Here is an 18,942-nt window from a genome sequence, read left to right as displayed (position 1 = left end):
ATTTCTTATGTTGTTCTTACGGCATAGTAGAGCTTCCAGATTACAAAGATGCCAGAGGAAGTTATCGGATCCTATTTAGTAACAAAAATAAGGAAAGCAAGCACTTTTTGAAAAATATTCGCCGTTACAATTCCATGTTCGCATTTACTTCAATGGGTGGTAAGGTTGACTCAACGGTTAATAGAGGCTTCTTTTTGCTTTAGAATTAGTGGAGAAAATTACCATACAATTGGAAGTCTTATGCCAAACAACGGAGCGCAACCAAAATTTTGCCAACTATACATATACGATACTGAGAACGAACTTACAAACAGGCAAGCGATATTTAGGTAATTTCCATTGAATATTATTAACATTCGCATATTTATTTACATTATTCTTTTGTATTATATGGCAATCTTAATAATATTTGGTAACTTTTATTAACAGTCGTTCAGATGATGCATCGTCTTCTTATTCTGCTACTCTTGATCGTAAGTTAATAGAACATATAAAAGATGTTTTAGATAACGACAATGAGTTGGTCAAAACTTACAGAAGAGCTAGGGATTCTCTTCAAGACAGCCCTCATGTAAATTTGAAGCTTCGCCTAATCGGAACAAGAGAAAAAGATGGTCGGACGTATAACTTACCAACGGCGGGTGAGATTGCCGCTCTCATTGTTGGAGATATTGAAAATGTAATTGACAATAGAGATATTGTTGTTGAGACTCAAACTGGTACACTGAAGAGAATTAGTGAGTTGCACCCGTCATATCTCGCACTATAGTATCCGATTTTGTTCCCATACGGAGACGATGGCTACAGAATTGATATCCCTCACAGAGGTGTCATTGATGTTGTTAATAAGAAACGTCCAAATTGTACTATGAGAGAGTTATTTGCTTATCGTATGCAGGATCGGATAAATCAGTTTTCGTTAATCTTGAATTCTAAGAGGCTATTCCAGCAGTTCTTGGTTAATGTTTATACTATGATAGAGAGCGAGAGACTTAGCTATATACGATATCAACAGAAAGATCTTAGGTCTGACACATATGAAAGCCTCCGTAAATTAAAAACACACGGTCAAGATGATATATCTAAGGCTGGAAAACGTGTCTTCTTGCCATCTTCCTTTACTGGTGGAGCACGATATATGATGCAAAACTATTTAGACGCTATGGCTCTGTGTAAATGCTTTGGTTATCCGGATTTTTTTATAACCATAACATGCAATCCCAAATGGCCAGAAGTTCAACGCTTTCTCAAAGACACCAATCTCAGTCCGGAAGATAGGCCTGATATCCTTTCCAGATTGTTCAAAATTAAGCTTGATTCAATTTGCAAAGATTTAAAAAAGAATCATCTATTTGGCAAAGCTTCAGCAGGTACAGTTTTTAAAATACTATTCAAATTAATATTATGCCGTAAATTGTAACAATTTGTTTGGTTTTTGTAGTTGTTTACAAAATCGAGTTTCAAAAACGTGGTTTGCCTCATGCCCATTTATGCTTATTCATGGAGCCTGAATCGAAATTACCTACGATGGACCATGTTGATGCATTTATATGCGCAGAAATACCAGACAGAAATCAAGATCCAGAATTATTCATGCTTGTGAAAGAATATATGATACACGGTCCATGTGGTAATGCTAGGTTGAGCTCTCCATGTATGGTTGATAGGAAGTGTTCAAAAGGCTTTCCCAAAGACTTTCAAGATCATACTACACTAGATTCAAACGGGTTTCCATTATACAGAAGGAGAAACAATGGCGCTGTTGTTGTGAAAAATAAAATTGACCTTGATAACAGAAGTGTGGTACCGTACAACAAAAAATTATTGAAAAGGTATCAAGCTTATATAAATGTTGAATGGTGCAATCAGGCCGCTTCGATAAAGTATCTGTTTAAATACATTAATAAAGGGCCTGATAGAGCCACTATAGCTGTTGTGCAAAGCGATAATCAATCTGAAGAACAAGTACAAGACGAGATAAAAGAGTATTACGATTGTCGGTATATATCAGCTTGCGAAGCATCTTGGAGGATATTTGCCAATGAAGTGCATTATAAAAGACCTTCTGTTATGAGACTTCCGTTCCATCTACCTGGCCAACAACCTGTTGTTTTCGGACCTGACGAGGATATTAACTATGTTCTAAACAAACCATCTGTTAAATCTTCAATGTTTCTCTCATGGATGGAACGTAATAAAGACCCAAATGACACGTTGGCCCGTACACTTACATATGTTCAGTTCCCCAATTATTATGTTTGGAAGCTTGATAAGCGAGTCTGGGAACCTAGACAAAGGAAAACAGCAATTGGCAGGATTCATTCCGTCCCTCCGTCACTAGGTGAAGCTTATTTTTTGAGAATTCTGCTTAACAAGGTCAGAGGACCAACATCGTTTGATGACATTAAAACAGTTAATGGTCATGTTTACGATACATATAGAGATGCTTGCTACGCGCTCGGTCTTTTGGATGACGACTCCGAGTATGTGGAGGCAATAAAGGAAGCAAGTTTATCAGGAAGCGCTTCATATATTCGTAATTTATTTTGTACCATGCTGTTATCCAGTAGTCTTTCTAGACCTGAGGTTGTTTGGGAAAGTTCATGGAAATACATGACAGACGATTTTTTATATAGACTTCAGAAATACCATCGAGTTACAGGTAAGTTTTGTTTACAATAAATGTTAATATTTATATTATCAAATACACTATTTAATGTTTTAGATATTATTTAATCTAGGTTATGTTATTATGATGAGTTTGATATATTTTTCGTATTGCACAGTGTTATCAATTCCGGAGCACCAACTGAAAAACTATGCTTTGTGCGAGATTGAGAAGTTTTTACTGCGAAATAATTCATCCTTGCGAAGATTTCAAACAATGCCATTTCCAGATATGTCGTCTTTAGGTAGTTCAGATAGTCGTTTGATATACGAGGAGCGGGCCTATAATATAACACATCTTGGAAATCTTTACGATAGTCAGTTGACAATGTTAACTGATGAACAACGCTCTGTGTTTGAAGAAATTATGGCAGCAGTTAACGGTGATAACGGTGGGATTTTTTTCCTTTACGGCTATGGTGGAACAGGTAAAACATTTCTATGGAAGACATTGTCCGCTGCAATTAGATCAAAAGGTCAAATCGTCTTAAATGTGGCTTCAAGTGGAATTGCATCGTTGTTGTTAGATGGTGGCAGGACTGCACATTCCAGGTTTCACATACCTTTGAATCTTACTGAAGACTCTGTATGTAATATAAAACCAGAAAGTGACGTGTCTAAATTACTGCATGAGACGAAATTAATAATTTGGGATGAAGCACCTATGGTACACAAACATGCATTCGAAGCACTGGATAGAACACTGAATGACGTTTTCAACATCGACCAATCTCTCAATTCAGACATACGGTTTGGAGGTAAGGTAATTGTTTTTGGTGGCGATTTTAGACAAATATTACCTGTCGTTCCAAACGGTGGAAGACAAGAGATTGTTAATGCCTCCTTATGTTCGTCTTACTTGTGGAGTAAATGTAAATTGCTAAGATTAACAAGAAACATGAGGTTAATCGTTGGAAGGTTGACGGCAGATATTGAAGAAATAAACAGTTTTGCCAAATGGCTTTTGGATTTGGGTGAGGGTAATGTTGGTGGTCCAAATGATGGGGAAGCAACTATTCAAATTCCAGAAGATCTTCTTATTACTGATGAAGCCGACCCAATTGCAAGTTTAATTGATTTTGTTTATCCATCAATCTTGCAAAACATCAACAACCATAATTATTTCAGTGAGCGCGCTATACTTGCACCGAAGAATGATGTTGTGCATGAGATTAATGACAGGTTGCTATCAATGTTTCCTGGTGAAGAAAGAGAGTATCTTAGCTCTGACAGTCTTTGTCCGACCGAAGATGTAAATGCTACACAACAAAGAATATACTCTCCGGATGTGCTCAATGGTCTTAAAATATCAGGCTTACCAAATCATAGGTTGGTGCTAAAAGTTGGTGTTCCCGTAATGTTATTACGAAATATTGACCATCGGAATGGTTTGTGCAACGGTACAAGGCTACAAGTAAAAAAGCTGTACAACCGTGTAATAGAAGCCGAGATAATATCTGGTACAAATATTGGTACTTCTACATATATACCTCGAATTAATTTGATTCCTTCTGATAAAAAGATTCCTTTTGCTTTTCAAAGGAGACAATTTCCACTTTCCGTATGTTTTGCGATGACAATAAACAAAAGTCAAGGCCAGTCTCTTTCTAAAGTTGGTTTGTACCTGAAACAACCCGTCTTCTCTCATGGTCAATTGTATGTTGCTTTGTCAAGGGTGAAAACAAGAGATGGGGTCAAACTACTCATACTTGACAACAATGGAAAACCGACAGATAAAACAAGTAATGTTGTTTATAAAGAGATTTTCAACGAATTGTAATTGATAAATGTATAGCATTGCTTCTAATTAATGACTAACATTTGATGATTTGTGATTCTTGCATATTCATGTATTTATATTTAAACACTCTTCCTAATAAATTTTATTTCAATCAATTGATTTATTCGTAATCCATACACAACATTAGAAATAAAACAACTAATATCGTGTATAGAGAGATTTTCAACGATTTTTTATTGTTGCGTATTCATGTATTTCAATTTGTGGTTCAAATCTTATATATTTGTTCGTGTTTTAACGTGTATGAAATTATAATATTTATGTTAACGGTGATATTAAAGATGTTTCCTTTTTGCATCCCGTGAAATTCACGGGTACTTAAACTAGTTTTAGTATATATATGGATACCCTAAACCGTCAACAAAAGAAAGCAAATGGGTGATGTAAGTAATAGAAAGACGAACTCCAATTCCAGGAGGAGGATTCCTAACATAAAGTTTACAAAGCTTTTCATCAATGGCGATTTTGTGGATTCCATTTCAGGTTCTAATCATATATTATTGTTGTTAATATATTCTTATTATTATTATTATTTATTCAGCTAGTTTATTAGAGTTGGATAAACCAAGAACAATTAACATCTAACAAGCTTTATACATATGGATAAATGGTAAAAGTTTAAATATATGTAAATTATAAACTTATACATATATATGTAACTTTCTATACTACATGAAAACATGTAAATTTACACATATAAATTCATATAACACTATTTTAATAATAGTTTACAAGTTGTCCATCTTTTAATGTTCTAGATCATTGCAGATTTTTATAACCAAAGAGCTAATTGTGAAGCAGGTTAGTGTGTGAGTTTTTTTATAATTTTTTTTTAATTTATAAAATAATTTTTTAAATACATTTTATATAACCAGAAAACTTGTTAAGTTACATAGAAACAGAAGGTAGACGGACAACAAGCTGCGCCGCCAACCATTTCTGAATTGCAAACCCCAACCTTCCGAACACAAACCCCTGCCCCTTGGGGTCGAACTATTGTTGTGTGTGAGTTTGTTCTTAAAAGAAGTAAACGATATTTAAAAGAGTTAGTTAGTTAATCAAACAAAATCCTCAGTTTATAACCACACTAGGTTAGAACCCCGTGTTTATAAGTGTCAAGTTTATATTTTAAAAATGAATTTTGATGTACTATTTACTTATTATAACATTTCACTTTGTTTTTTTATTTTGCATAAATGTAATTTTATATAATTAATAACAAAAAATATCTTTTAAAAAACTCGTATATTGCACGTGTTTAATAAAATATAATATCATATGTCAACAGTATATAGTTATCAAGATTTATCTTTTAAAAATGAACTTTGAATTTACTCATAATAAAAACAAACGTTTATTCTTATCTAAATTTTTGTTTAAAATTATTTCTAAGAAAAATAAATATTTATTCTTGTCTAATTTTTTGTTTAAATTATTATTATATAATATGATCATAATAAAAACAAACGTTTATCTTTATTTAAATTTTTGTTTAAAATTTCATAGAAAAACAAATATTTATTCTTATCACTTGCCAGTTCTACTCCATATGGTAAAAATAAAATGTTTACCATTTTACTCAATATATCGAACTGCTGGGAAATGCTTTCGAAGCACCGGTAATGTAAAAGAAATTATATTTAACTTGACAACTATTGTAATTTTTTTTTAACAGTGGGATAACAAATGCTGTAAAAGTTATAAGTAAGAAATTAAAACGCCACCTAGATCTAGCTTATTACATAAAGTCTCTTATATTACCCAGAACTATTGTAATTTGTGTTTATGTATAAAGATTTTTGTTCTGATAAGTTGGTCTAGTGGTTAGTTACTTGGTTTCTTTCTTTGAGATCTCAAGTTCAACTCTCACTAGCATCATTTTGAAGGACACTGGTGGTGGTAATGATGTTTAGAGCTAGGCTTCTCTGGAGGTAGCCAGTTCGAAAACGAGCCAAACCGGGTTTTACCACAGTGGGCCTTCGGGCGGGCGGGTTTTCTCCGGAACTGGTGGCTTGGTGGCTAAGGTATGCATCCAACCTATGTTGTCAAAGACGCAAGGCGCACTCAAGGTGCACAGGCTTCGCCCGGAGCCTAGGCGCAAGGCGCTTAAAAAGCGAGGGTTTTTTTTTTAATCCAGGCACATAATATGAAAATACTATTTTTAGGGGTTTTAGACATGTTTTAGACATGTTTTAGACTTGTTTAGGAGTAGTTTAATAATAAGCATCAACAATTATCATATTTACATCATATAAATAAGTAACATGTTGGTGCATTGAGGTATTGTACCCCATGCTTAGGGGGCTTTTCAAAAAAAAAAAGTTGATATTACATTTTTAATCCCCAACTATTTACATCATATAAATAAGTAACATGTTGGTGCATTGAGGTATTGTACCCCATGCTTAGGGGGCTTTTCAAAAAAAAAAGTTGATATTACATTTTTAATCCCCAACTATTTGAATTTTTACTTTTAGACCAAAAGTTTTCATTTTTTCAATTTAACCTCACAACATTTTACTTTCAATTTTGGTCCCCTACACTTTTCATATGTGGCAAATTTTGTGTTTTACGTTTTGTTCTAGATTTTGCGAGTTAACATGGTGCAACGTGCGTGTGTGGTTCAACGTTTTTACGTTTCGTTTTACGCTTCGTTCTAGATTTAGCGAGTTAACATGGCGCAACATGCGTGCGTGGTTCAACGTTTTTACGTTTTGACGTTCTAAATTTTGCGAGTTAACATGGCGCAACGTGCGTGTATGGTTCAACATTTTTACGTCGTCTATTTTTTCCCACTTGACAGGTTCGCCACAACACGCAGGTCCTAAATGGACTTAGTTATTATTTTCTATATTTTATGTTTCGGTCGAATTTCTTCACAATAACACACCCCAACTTTAATGTTGGTGGTTGCTGGCGATGGTATGACACTAGTGCTATTTGTCACGGTTTTACGCTCCCACCGTAACGCGGGGGCCTTAATACTAGTTTATACTGTTTTACAAATATAATTTATAATAAAAATCTAATAATCTAATATATATATATATATATATATATATATATATATACTAGGCTATTGCCCCGTGTAATACACGGGGTGAATCATAATTATAATGTGAAATAAAAATATATAATATAGAGTAATATGTAGACCAAATACGAAATAAATATTGAAGTTTGTATAGCCATTCATAATAATATGATCTGTTATTTGTTTTATGATTTGTCATAGGAACTTAAAATTTTGTACCACTACTAATATTTATTGTGACATTTTCTTGTTCAAAGGTAATGTGTCTGATTTTATCTGATAATAGATTATTCTGACGGGTTAATGTTGGCATAATATTATATATTCTACGATCCAAATATAGTTTCCTCACTTTCGCTATCATTAACATTAATATAAGGCATGTTCCTATTCAAAGCTATAAACCAATATGAATTGTACGAAATAATTACTTTTATCACAATTAATAAGGAACCAATAAAAACTATTGATAATGTAATATGTCTCGTACCATTTGAAAGGTCTGAAAAGGGACTTCTAGACAGATAAAAGTAATGTAAATAAAGACATGAGACACCATACGACAACTAAGTAAATCTAAATTTAAAAAAAAAAAATAATGACATTCCGAATGTGAAGATATCTTTCACAGACCTCTACATCTTAGTTACAATATAAAAAAATATGTATGTTAAGAGTTTGCCTTGTTTTAAAACACATATATCTAACTTATCTTAAAATACATGATGTTTTCTATGTAACATAGATAATATGCATATTACTTATTTGACATGGTAAACTTATCTAAAAAAACATGATGTTTTCTATGTGACATAAATAATATGCATAGCATATGAAGAGTAAAAAAAAACATACCCAGTATTTAGAATGAAGTGGAGTTTACAATAAATTACATTTATTTAATTCGTGTAATATACGTGGTTTTAAAGATATAACTTTTTTATTTGGTATATAAAATTACATTTATTCAAACCGTACAATATGGTTCTTATGGATATAACTTTTTATTATTTAATATATAAAATTATATTTATTCAACCCATACAATAAATGAGGTTTTTAAAAATATACTTTTTATTATTTAGTATGTAAAATTTATTTATGCAACCCCGTGTAATAATACACGGGGTTATAACCTAGTTTTATTATAACTATAACTACAATGGAAAATTTCCTTAAAGTATAGCAATATTAGAAACTATAAAACATCGATATGATGAAATTTAATCATTAAAAACATACGAAACTAAGACGGTTAAATAAGTGGGTTAAGCTTGGTTGGTTAAACACAATCCAGATCGAATAATCTATCTTATCAATAGATTTACAATCAAAATAAAATTCTAATATAATATTTAAATTTTTTAATTTAAATTTAAAATTTATCAAATCAATTATTGATGCCCTCATTGAATGACATGTGTCACAATCAGGTTTCTTTTATTATATAGTATATATATATATATATATATATATATATATATGATATATATACATAAGAAAAATAAAAGATTTTAAAAAAATAAGAAAATAAAATCTAAACAAATTAATAATAGTAAATTATAGAAAAGCAATTAAAAGGAAAGAGTAAAGGAAAAGTAAATCCCAAAGAAGTCAAACATAACAAAAATAAAAATAGGAAACCAATAAAACCCACGTTTTTCTTGCCTGCGTCTGGTTTTGGGCGCTCGCCTGAGCAGCGCTTTAAAAAAAAAACCCAGAATCTCGTCTAAGCAACCACTAGGCGCTATTGCTCTGCCTCGCTGCGCCTGAGCGCCTAGGCGCATGCCTCGTGCGCTTTTGACAACATAGCATCCAAGTTTGACTCTTATGGATGACGGAATGTATTTGCTCGATTGAGAGCATCTCAAAATGCTTATATGATAATTTAGTTTGCTATTAAAAAAAATATAATTTCAGAAAAAAAAATATGAAAAGAAATTCAGAATAAGAAAAAACTACAAGATAAAAGTAACTGACCAATTGCAATTTTGTATTATTATAATACGTTAAAGATAATCATCAAAATATTCTACCTGAAATTATAGGGGTAATCACCAAAATAGCCATTGACCGGTCAATTTTTCCAAAATGGCCAACTGAAACGGCTCCCAAGCCTTTACACGAATTCCGACACGGCTTAAAAGATCTTTTCTCACCAACCAACCGTTTTTTGCCACGTGTCCATTTGTCCCCTAATCTCTATACAGATAATGTGTTTCTCTCTCCACTGCTACACTTAATCCCCTCAATTTCTCTCTCTGTGCTCTCTCTCTCTCTCTGAAACGGCTCGAACATTCATCTCCACCGCCACCAAACCACCATACCTACCTCCACCAAACCACCATACCCATCTCCTTCCCTCCTCTGCCGACAAACCCACCTACACTTCACCTGCAACTTTCAGCCACGACATCAACCTTCATCACCGTCTTAATCAACTACCTGTCCATCCATCTTCTCTGTCGCAATCCAATCCGTCTCCGTCACCATTCCTCCTCCGGTCATCCTCCGCCGATCATAATCACCACCATCGTTAACCTGCAACTCCGACATCTCCGATCTCACCTCTGGTCACCGTTCCTTCGACGACCACAGTTATCGTCGGCGACTGCACTATGCTACGAGCCGGCACAGGTATGCTACGAGCCGGCACAACACAAGGTTCGAGCCGATTCAGGTATGCTACGAGCCGGCACAACACAAGGTTCGAGCCGGCACAACACAAGGTTCGAGCCGGTTCAGGTTTGTCGGACACGTGTCTCCATCAGATTGGTCATCGTTGAAGGAACTCCTTGAGCTGGTTCAGTTAACGGTGCCGGCTCGTGAAGCCAGGTCAGTTGGCCTAAATTGAAAAAACGGCGTGGTCAAGACTAGTTTCGTGATTTTCCCGAAATTATAATGAGGGTCGTACCTAGCTATAGTGTTTCATGTCTAGGTAAGTGTCTAGAAAGTCTAAAAAAATAGGGCCTTCAATTTATAAAAAGAATCTTTTATTTAGTATATTTGTATTAGGGTAGTAGGCCTAACTAAAGAACAAATTTTAGAGTAAAAAATGACAAATTCCAACTCCAAGCTATATGCAGTTCATTTTTAATTTAGGTCGTTCTCGCCCTAATTGTAACGCCACATGCTCTCAATGCTGCGAATCGAGGAGAAATTATAAGGGAAATTAATGGCGTCACAAAGATAATTCAGATTGGTTAACGACATTTTATATAATAAGCTCTATATATTGCGATTTACTCAATCACTATTTGCTATAATTCCCCAATTGATCCTTCGGATCTTTGAAATTTGATATTGTGCTTATTTCCGAGACTTGAAAGGCAGAAAAAAAAACCAATCTTTTCTTTATACTAATTTAAAAGGGCCGCGATTTTGTAGTTCACTTAGAGTCTCCAAAAACGTTAGACCGACCCTGATTATAATACAACAATTTGATGTTGTTAGCCTTATTTCTTGTCATCAAACTCGCAACTTTATCAGGTAAACTTCATGCTTTCCTATCACATCTCAATTATTTTAGTTAAATACATATAACGTGTGTAGATAGTTTGTGACTATCACATCTCAATTATTTTAGTTAAATACATATAACGTGTGTGTAGATAGTTTGTGATGTGTATAGTAAATTAATGATTGATTAGTCCCTTATATTTGTTTAATTAGTTGTAATCAATATAAACAATAATAGTTAGATGTGCATTTTAGTTAATCATAAAAAAATAATTGAACAGGCAAAACATTTGAGACAATAGACCCGAGCTCAGAACAAGTGATTGCAAAAATTGCCGAAGGTGATAAAGAGGACATCGACTTGGCGGTGAAAGCTGCGCGGCAAGCTTTTGATCACGGTTCATGGCCTCGCATACCAGGATGTGTGAGTACTTTTGTTTCTTTTCTGTCAAATGAAAACGTTTAAAATCCTTTTAAAAAGATGATAAATATGATTTGTTTACTTTTTTTTTTCTAAACTAAATATTATTTCTGCACGATAAAATTGTTGTATTGGTTACTTATTGTCGATGGTGACCCCAGTGGTGTGGCTTGCGTGGTCAAATTGATATTATTTACTCGTCTTTATCATTACCTACCTATAAAGAAAATGACATAAGTTATTTATCGGAACATTAACACGGTGTCCTTTTTTCGCTACCAAACATACACGATATTCATTGTTTTTCTAGTAAAACATAAATCAATAATTCAAAGTTTGTTTCTGGAAAAGGATGAAACATTTACATAAAACGTGAGAACAATACAAAATGTACAACTAATACAAGCATATCATATGAATTATTAGGGTGTGGGGCACTCCTCTAAGGGGGGAGTGACCTTTCTTACACACACCCAATCAGCACGTGTCACGTTAACTCACATCTTAAGTCTCCATTTTGCACTCAAACGTTGGCATCACTCCACTCACACAATTATTTTTTTATAAAAAAAAAAGAAAAAAAATATGATTTATGGAAAAATAGTGGACCCACATTGACAACCAATCACTCATTCTCTCTCTCCTCTCTCTCGATCGGTGACCATCCACCGAGCCAAGCCATCACCGAGCGGTAAAAAGTTGTTGGCGGCCGTGTTCCCGCTAGTGATATCACTCATCGCATGGGGGTCACCGAAGGTGCCCCGTGCACCCTTAGGGTGTGTTCGGTTAGCTGGAATTCAGTGGAATTAGAATTTGATAGCCAACTCTTAAGGTGTCTGGTACATAGAATTTGTTGGAATTAGAAGAGTAAACTGCCATTTTGGTCCCTGAGGTTTGGTCAGTTTTGCCACTTTAGTCCAAATTTCAAACTTTTTACATCCAGGGTCCTATGGTTTGGTTTTTGTTGCCATTTTGGTCCAAATTTCAAATTTGACCAGATTTCCCATTAATGACCCTGCTATTTTGTCTTTACCCTTAGGGGCATTTTGGTCATTTTAGAATTATTATCTCTTTATTATAACTCAATTATAATAAATCTCTCTATCTCTCTCTCTCAACTATCAACTCTGTTTTCTCTCTCTCTAAAATACCACCACCACCCCCACCACCGCATCATCCCCACTACCACTACCATCCCACTGCCGCCAACACCACCCACAAACTTAAAAAACAAACCCACAAACAAAATCAAATCTTTATCAAAACCCAATAACCGTATCCAAATTACAAACAAGCCCACTAAATCAAATCGAAATCAGATCAACTATCAATACCGATATCAAAACATAAGAAAAAAAAATGAAAAGTTCACCTGCACTAAGCACCTACACTAACGTTCTGCCGCCACCTGACCATTGCCGCTGCTATCTCTCTTCGTCAATCTCTCACCGCCACTAAATCAAATCGGCTCCCCCTTCTCCCACCTCTCTCTCTCTCCTCGTACCTGACCACCGCCACTAAATCAAATCGGCTCCCCCTTCTCCCACCGCTCCCTCTCTCCTCGTACTCTCTCTCTCTCTCTCTCTCTCTCTTCGTCAATCTCTTTCTCTCTACTCATCTCTCTCTTCTTCGATCTCCCAACCGACACCACCCACCACAGTTGGATGATGGTTGTTAGGGTTTTGAGAGGATCGTGGTGTTGGTGGTTGTCCAGAGGTGGCGGCGTGGTGGTGGTCGGAGACGGGAGGAAAGTGGAGGTGGTGATGAATTTGGGGGTTAGGGTTTTGGAAAGTGGAGGGGGGATAGTTTATGAGAGAGAGAGAGAGAGACCTTGTGCAGTGTTTATGTTTATAGTGTTTATGTTTATAATAAATCTAAAAAGACCAAAATGCCCCTGAGGATAAAGACAAAATAGCAGGGTCATTAATGGGAAATCTGGTCAAATTTGAAATTTATACCAAAATGGCAACAAAAACCAAACCACAGGGCCTGGATGTAAAAAGTTTGAAATTTGGACTAAAGTGGCAAAACTGGCCAAACCTCATGGACCAAAATGGCAGTTTACTCGAATTAGAATCTCAATTCCAATCTTCAAGTGTTTAGTTGATACGGTTTTGACGCACATTTTTTCGACCAGAACCGTTTCGACGCACATCTTGACCCAACCTGGCCCGCCACTGACCCGCACCGTTTCGACGCACATTTTTTCGACCAGTACCATTTTTTACTCGAACCGTTTCGACGCGCTCAGTTTTTCGACTAGAACCGTTTTGACGCACACAGTTTCGATTCGCATTGTTTCAACCCGAATCGTTTTCGATCTGAACTGATTCGACCCATACTGTTTCAACTAGTACCATTATTCGACCCGGACCGCTTCGACGCGCACGGTTTCGACTCGCACTGTTTCAACCCGAATCTTTTTTGACCTGAACCGTTTCAACGCGCATCATTTCGACCCGAACCGTTTCGACACGCATGTTTTGACCCGTATCGTTTCGACGCGCATGTTTTGACCCATATCGTTTCGACGCGCACACCTGAATCGTTTTGACACGCACCAGTATGGGGTATTTGATACCGATAAAAGGGTTTCGGGGATCACAATATCATACATGTCTGAAACCCATGAAAGTTTTTAAGCTTAATCTCACACATGTTCTCATATCTGAATATCCATCCCAAATTTTCAAGTGTCGGGTTCTGACTTCTTTTTTCATCCCCAAACTTTGCACCATAGTGGTAACGGAGGCATGCAGATCTAAGAAAATATATATGTAATATGATAAACTATGAAAAGGCAGAAGTCTATACCTTATTAACCTTTATAAATTATATATATATTTGCAGGAGAGGGGTAAAATAATGAACAAATTTGCTGATTTAATCGATGAACACCTTGAAGAACTAGCGGCATTGGAAACATTTGACGTGGGAAAAGTTTATAGTTTTGAAACCAACGTGGACATTCCTAGTATATCCAAAGAAGTACGGTATTTTGCCGGTTCCGCTGATAAAATTCATGGTAAAACTTTAAAATTGTCTAGTGAATTTCAAGGATACACTTTGTTGGAACCGATTGGTGTAGTAGGTCTTATAATACCATGGAACTTCCCAAGTGCCATGTTTGTTCTTAAATGTGCACCGGCTCTAGCCGCTGGTTGCACCATGGTCATTAAACCCGCTGAACAAGCACCCCTCACGGCTCTTTACTTGGCACATTTGGCTAAACTGGTAAGCGCACCGGTTTTCATGATTTGGGAATGTTGGATTTCATATCATTAACATGTTATGTGTTCTTGTTAATTAATAGGCGGGGATCCCAAATGGGGTCCTTAATGTTGTGACCGGGTTTGGAGATACAGCAGGTGCTGCTGTTGCATCACATATGGACATAGATTGTGTTAGTTTCACGGGGTCAACTGAAGTCGGGCGACTAGTAATGCAGGCTGCGGCTACAAGCAATCTGAAACCCGTTTCTCTTGAACTCGGGGGTAAATCCCCTCTCTTGATCTTTGATGATGCTAATGTTAATCAAGCGGCTGATCTTGCACTCCTTGGGAGTCTTGCTAACAAGGTACTTTGTACTTTGTATAATTATTATATAAACATATTTTGAACTGGTCTAAAGATATATAATTGTATGTATAGGGAGAAATTTGTGTATGTAGTTCGCGTGTTTTCGTTCAAGAAGGGATATATGATAAGCTTGTGGAAAACCTGGTCGAGAAGGTGAAAACATGGGTCGTGGGGGATCCGTTTGATCCCTCAACTCATCAAGGACCGCAGGTAATTCTAATGAACTTACTAGTAAGATATCAAAATATATGATTATCCTATGTATAGATAAGACCATTCGCTATGGTTTTACGCCCTTTCACTCCACATCAATACTGCTACCTCACCTCACCACACCACTTCCATTCACTTTTTTTCACTAAACCCTCGTTATGGTTTCTCTAGTTTTCACTACCCACTACCCAATAAAATAATAATATTTTTAAATAAGTTTAAAAAACAAACACACAAGATTCGTTGATTAAAGCATGGCCCCAGATCCAATTCCCTCCACGCCGTTACCATCTTCAAGACACCCCCCCCCCACACACACACACACACCACGCCCTGCACGCACCCCCTCCTCTTGTCACGCCACCTCACGTCAGCCGACATGCCACCTGGCTTGGCGTGAGGCCATAGCGCATAGCCTAAGCATTAGTGTGTAAACTCGGTCGCCTCTTCCTTTAACCGCATGTTTTAATCAACTACCTTTCATGGCTCTCTACTATGTGATTCAACTACTCCATGAATGAGAGTCTGGTTATCAGTTCTAAGCAGACCAAGAGACTTTCTATATAATCTTAGATAAAGACAAATGATATCTATATATTAATTATTAATATTAAAAGAAATATATTAAACAAATATAAATAAAATTTATGAGGTTGAAGGAGAGAATGTCATGTGTTATTATTTGGAGTCTTTTATTATAAGTTAGATTAGATAAGGATATGGGATCTTGGATGTAGAGGATGTTGGAAAAAGGAGATGTGCTTTCTTCAGGAGTTGAATATTGAAATTGTGATCTTTGTGGAGTCATGATTATGATATTTGAGAATGGAAAAATACTTATAACAAGAGGTTTTTTTTATCTTGTTATGTATAACCTATAAAGGGGCCGCTTTATTGTCGACTCAATGGATATTAACTCTCTTATGGCAACACCTGTGTTTTTATAAGGGATAACTTTGCCTAGATAGTTCAACTTCAGTTACACCCTTATTGCATCCTATGTATATAACATGTTTAAAAATCATTGTACTTTCATTTTTTAGGTTGATCGGGGCACCCTTCGGGGACCCCTTCACCGCTTAGGTGGGGTGGCGCCATCAATTCGGTGAGGTAGAGAGAGGATTGAAACCGGTGGGAAGCTGCCGAAGAGAGGGGGAGGAGAGAGGGAGGAGAGAGGGATGAGGGGACCAATCAAAAGTTTTTTTTTTTTTTTTTTTAATAAAAACCAAGTCACCTAAGAGGGGAGTGCCGCCATCAATTTAGGGTGTTAGGGGAGTTTAAGAGGGGAGTTGACGTGGCACACGAGGATTGGTTTGGCGTAAGAGAGGGGACTCACCTCTTAGGTGAGCACCCCTTACACCCTTAGGTTGATAAGAAACAATACGAGAAAGTACTCTCATATATCGATCAAGGTAAGAGAGAAGGTGCATCGTTGCTAATTGGTGGGAAGTCTTGCGGAAAAAAGGGATACTATATCGAGCCAACAATCTTTGAAAATGTTACGGTATGCGGGAAACACAACTTTTTAAGTACTAAATTCGCATTGACGGTATGCGTGAAGGTGAAACACAACATTTAAAGTACTAAATTCGCATTGACGGTAATTTCTTCTCGTTGTCATATAGGATGACATGCTTATTGCAAATGATGAGATATTTGGTCCAGTTATGTGTCTTATGAAGTTCAAGTAAGACCCCTTTTTTTAATTTTTCTAATGTCTTATACGATGAAAATAATATAAATTGTGACACAAACAATATATATATATATATAGGGGACCGCTAGAATGAGAACCACCACGAGTTGTAAGAACCACGAGAACCGCGACCCGCGGGTGGCCGTTGACCACGAAATTTTTTTTACACCTAGATCCGTATATTTTAAGACCGGGTGTAAATTTTGGGTTCAAACGGCGCGCCCGAGGGGGTAGTTTTTTACGCCCAAAGTTTGGTTTTTTTAATTTTTCTTTTTTTTTTAACCAAACTTTGGGCGTAAAAAACTACCCCCTCGGGCGCGCCGTTTGAACCCAAAATTTACACCCGGTCTTAAAATATACGGATCTAGGTGTAAAAAAAATTTCGTGGTCAACGGCCACCCGCGGGTCGCGGTTCTCGTGGTTCTTACAACTCGTGGTGGTTCTCATTTTAGCGGTCCCCTATATATATATATATATATATATATATATATATATATATATATATATATATATATATATATATATATATATATTGCAGAACAATTGAGGAGGCCATTGGGAGAGCGAACGCAACGACACATGGTTTGGCGGCCGGAATTGTGACTAATGACCTGAACATAGCCAACAGGGTATCTAGGTCAATTCGAGCCGGGATGATTTGGATAAACTGTTACCATAATTTCGACTCCGGGTGCCCAATTGGTGGATACAAAATGAGTGGGGTCGGGAAGGATCATGGTGTTGAAGCCCTTGAAAAGTATCTTCAAAACAAAGCTGTTGTCACACCTATTTACCATTCGCCATGGTTGTAAATCTTTACGGTTTTAATACTTTGTTTGTTTGGTCAATAGTGCATATTGATGGTATATGGAGTGGTCTATGGGCCTAATTCAATCTCTTTAGCTACGTGGGTATTTGGAGTTTGCTAATAAAAATTGGAATTTCAATAATTTATAGGCCAAACAGATCAAGTTTAGCTTTAATTTCTAGTCACTTACAAGGGGCAATAGAAACCCAAAAGTTTTGTATTTTAACTAACATCCATATTATATAATAAAATAAATATACAGGGGACACATGTCTTTCTATTGGAGTTATTTGTTTTTTTGTTTTCTTGTCATTCTCTCCTATTTAATTATAAATACTTATTTTTATAACTAAAGATATATATATATATATATAGGATAAGGGTCCGTTAGGAACCACCCTTTATTGCGAGAACCGCGAGAACCAGTGTGAACACATGGCAAAATTGTAATTATGTGATGACTAATAAAAACACGCGCTCTGTTCACTTGCTCTGATCACGTTACACATATTCTAACTTAGGGTTTCATTCATCTGATGAACAGAGATCTTGTATTCATCGACGATGAAGACCGACGGCGTTCAATCATTCACCAAATTTCACATCGGCGACATCCTGGCACAGTGTTTCCGGCAGCATTCACGACTAACAACCCACCATTTACATCCTCTACATGGCATACTCTGATTCATCACGTGTCGAACCTTACACATCTGATGTTCCTCCTCATACATTATCTGATAATCCTCCTCATACGATATATATGATGAATTTTGGAATATCAGATGGTAAATCGATATGACGACGGTTTACGGTGTACCGCTATCGAAAGGATGAAGACGAATTGCTGATGTAATCGGGACGAAGACGAATTGCTGATGTAATCGGGACGAAGACGAACTACTGAGAACTGTTTATGCTTGTGAGCTGATAATTGTTGATGCAATTTGAGTGTCGAACGTGATTTTTGTATAAATACACCATCATGCACATGTGCAACGGGAGACGAATATGTAAATGTTAAATAAAAAGGTTAGAAGCTGTTGATTATTTAGTATTATTATTATATTTTTTAGTAATTAAATCTGAGTTTTTGCACATGTGCATCATTTTATTACTTTTTTTTGTTACTAATGTAATCGGGACTTGTGTTTCCATTTGATTGAATGTTTTTCTTACCTTGCCAGATGCTAGGTGTTTCTGAGAAAGCCTGCTTAGTGGTGGAAGATAGTGTTATTGGCCTACAGGTTGACCATTTGCCATA

General features: G+C 36.1%; 2 protein-coding genes across 2 annotated transcripts; both read left to right on the top strand.

Moving 5' to 3' along the window:
* Nucleotides 1–868: 868 nt before the first annotated feature.
* LOC110870213 (ATP-dependent DNA helicase RRM3-like) lies at nucleotides 869–4,447 on the top strand. The gene is made up of 3 exons (XM_022119411.1): nucleotides 869–1,370; nucleotides 1,442–2,662; nucleotides 2,787–4,447. Exons 1-3 carry the CDS (start codon nucleotides 869–871, stop codon nucleotides 4,445–4,447), a joined length of 3,384 nt encoding a protein of 1,127 aa, XP_021975103.1.
* A 395-nt stretch (nucleotides 4,448–4,842) lies between these two features.
* Nucleotides 4,843–17,771, top strand: LOC110871226 (aldehyde dehydrogenase family 2 member C4). The gene is made up of 8 exons (XM_022120108.2): nucleotides 4,843–4,951; nucleotides 11,243–11,385; nucleotides 14,233–14,616; nucleotides 14,696–14,959; nucleotides 15,034–15,171; nucleotides 16,541–16,678; nucleotides 16,800–16,861; nucleotides 17,409–17,771. The coding sequence occupies exons 1-8, from the start codon at nucleotides 4,843–4,845 to the stop codon at nucleotides 17,680–17,682; spliced, it is 1,512 nt and encodes a 503-aa protein (XP_021975800.1). The 3' UTR covers nucleotides 17,683–17,771.
* Nucleotides 17,772–18,942: the final 1,171 nt, after the last annotated feature.

The sequence above is a fragment of the Helianthus annuus genome, chromosome 2, assembly GCF_002127325.2.
Source record: "Helianthus annuus cultivar XRQ/B chromosome 2, HanXRQr2.0-SUNRISE, whole genome shotgun sequence".
NCBI classification, from domain to species: Eukaryota; Viridiplantae; Streptophyta; class Magnoliopsida; order Asterales; family Asteraceae; genus Helianthus; species Helianthus annuus.
This window is presented reverse-complemented; position numbering and strand designations above follow the sequence as displayed.

What these genes read in the sequence shown, in the direction of transcription:
- LOC110870213 (XM_022119411.1), top strand. Translation starts at nt 869, where the DNA reads ATGAGAGAGTTATTTGCTTATCGTATGCAGGATCGGATAAATCAGTTT. An exon ending in ATTTGGCAAAGCTTCAGCAG is followed by an intron (nt 1,371 to 1,441) that starts GTACAGTTTTTA and finishes TGGTTTTTGTAG; the next exon opens with TTGTTTACAAAATCGAGTTT. An exon ending in GAAATACCATCGAGTTACAG is followed by an intron (nt 2,663 to 2,786) that starts GTAAGTTTTGTT and finishes CGTATTGCACAG; the next exon opens with TGTTATCAATTCCGGAGCAC.
- LOC110871226 (XM_022120108.2), top strand. Translation starts at nt 4,843, where the DNA reads ATGGGTGATGTAAGTAATAGAAAGACGAACTCCAATTCCAGGAGGAGG. An exon ending in TTGGGAGTCTTGCTAACAAG is followed by an intron (nt 14,960 to 15,033) that starts GTACTTTGTACT and finishes TTGTATGTATAG; the next exon opens with GGAGAAATTTGTGTATGTAG. An exon ending in ATGTGTCTTATGAAGTTCAA is followed by an intron (nt 16,862 to 17,408) that starts GTAAGACCCCTT and finishes TATATATTGCAG; the next exon opens with AACAATTGAGGAGGCCATTG.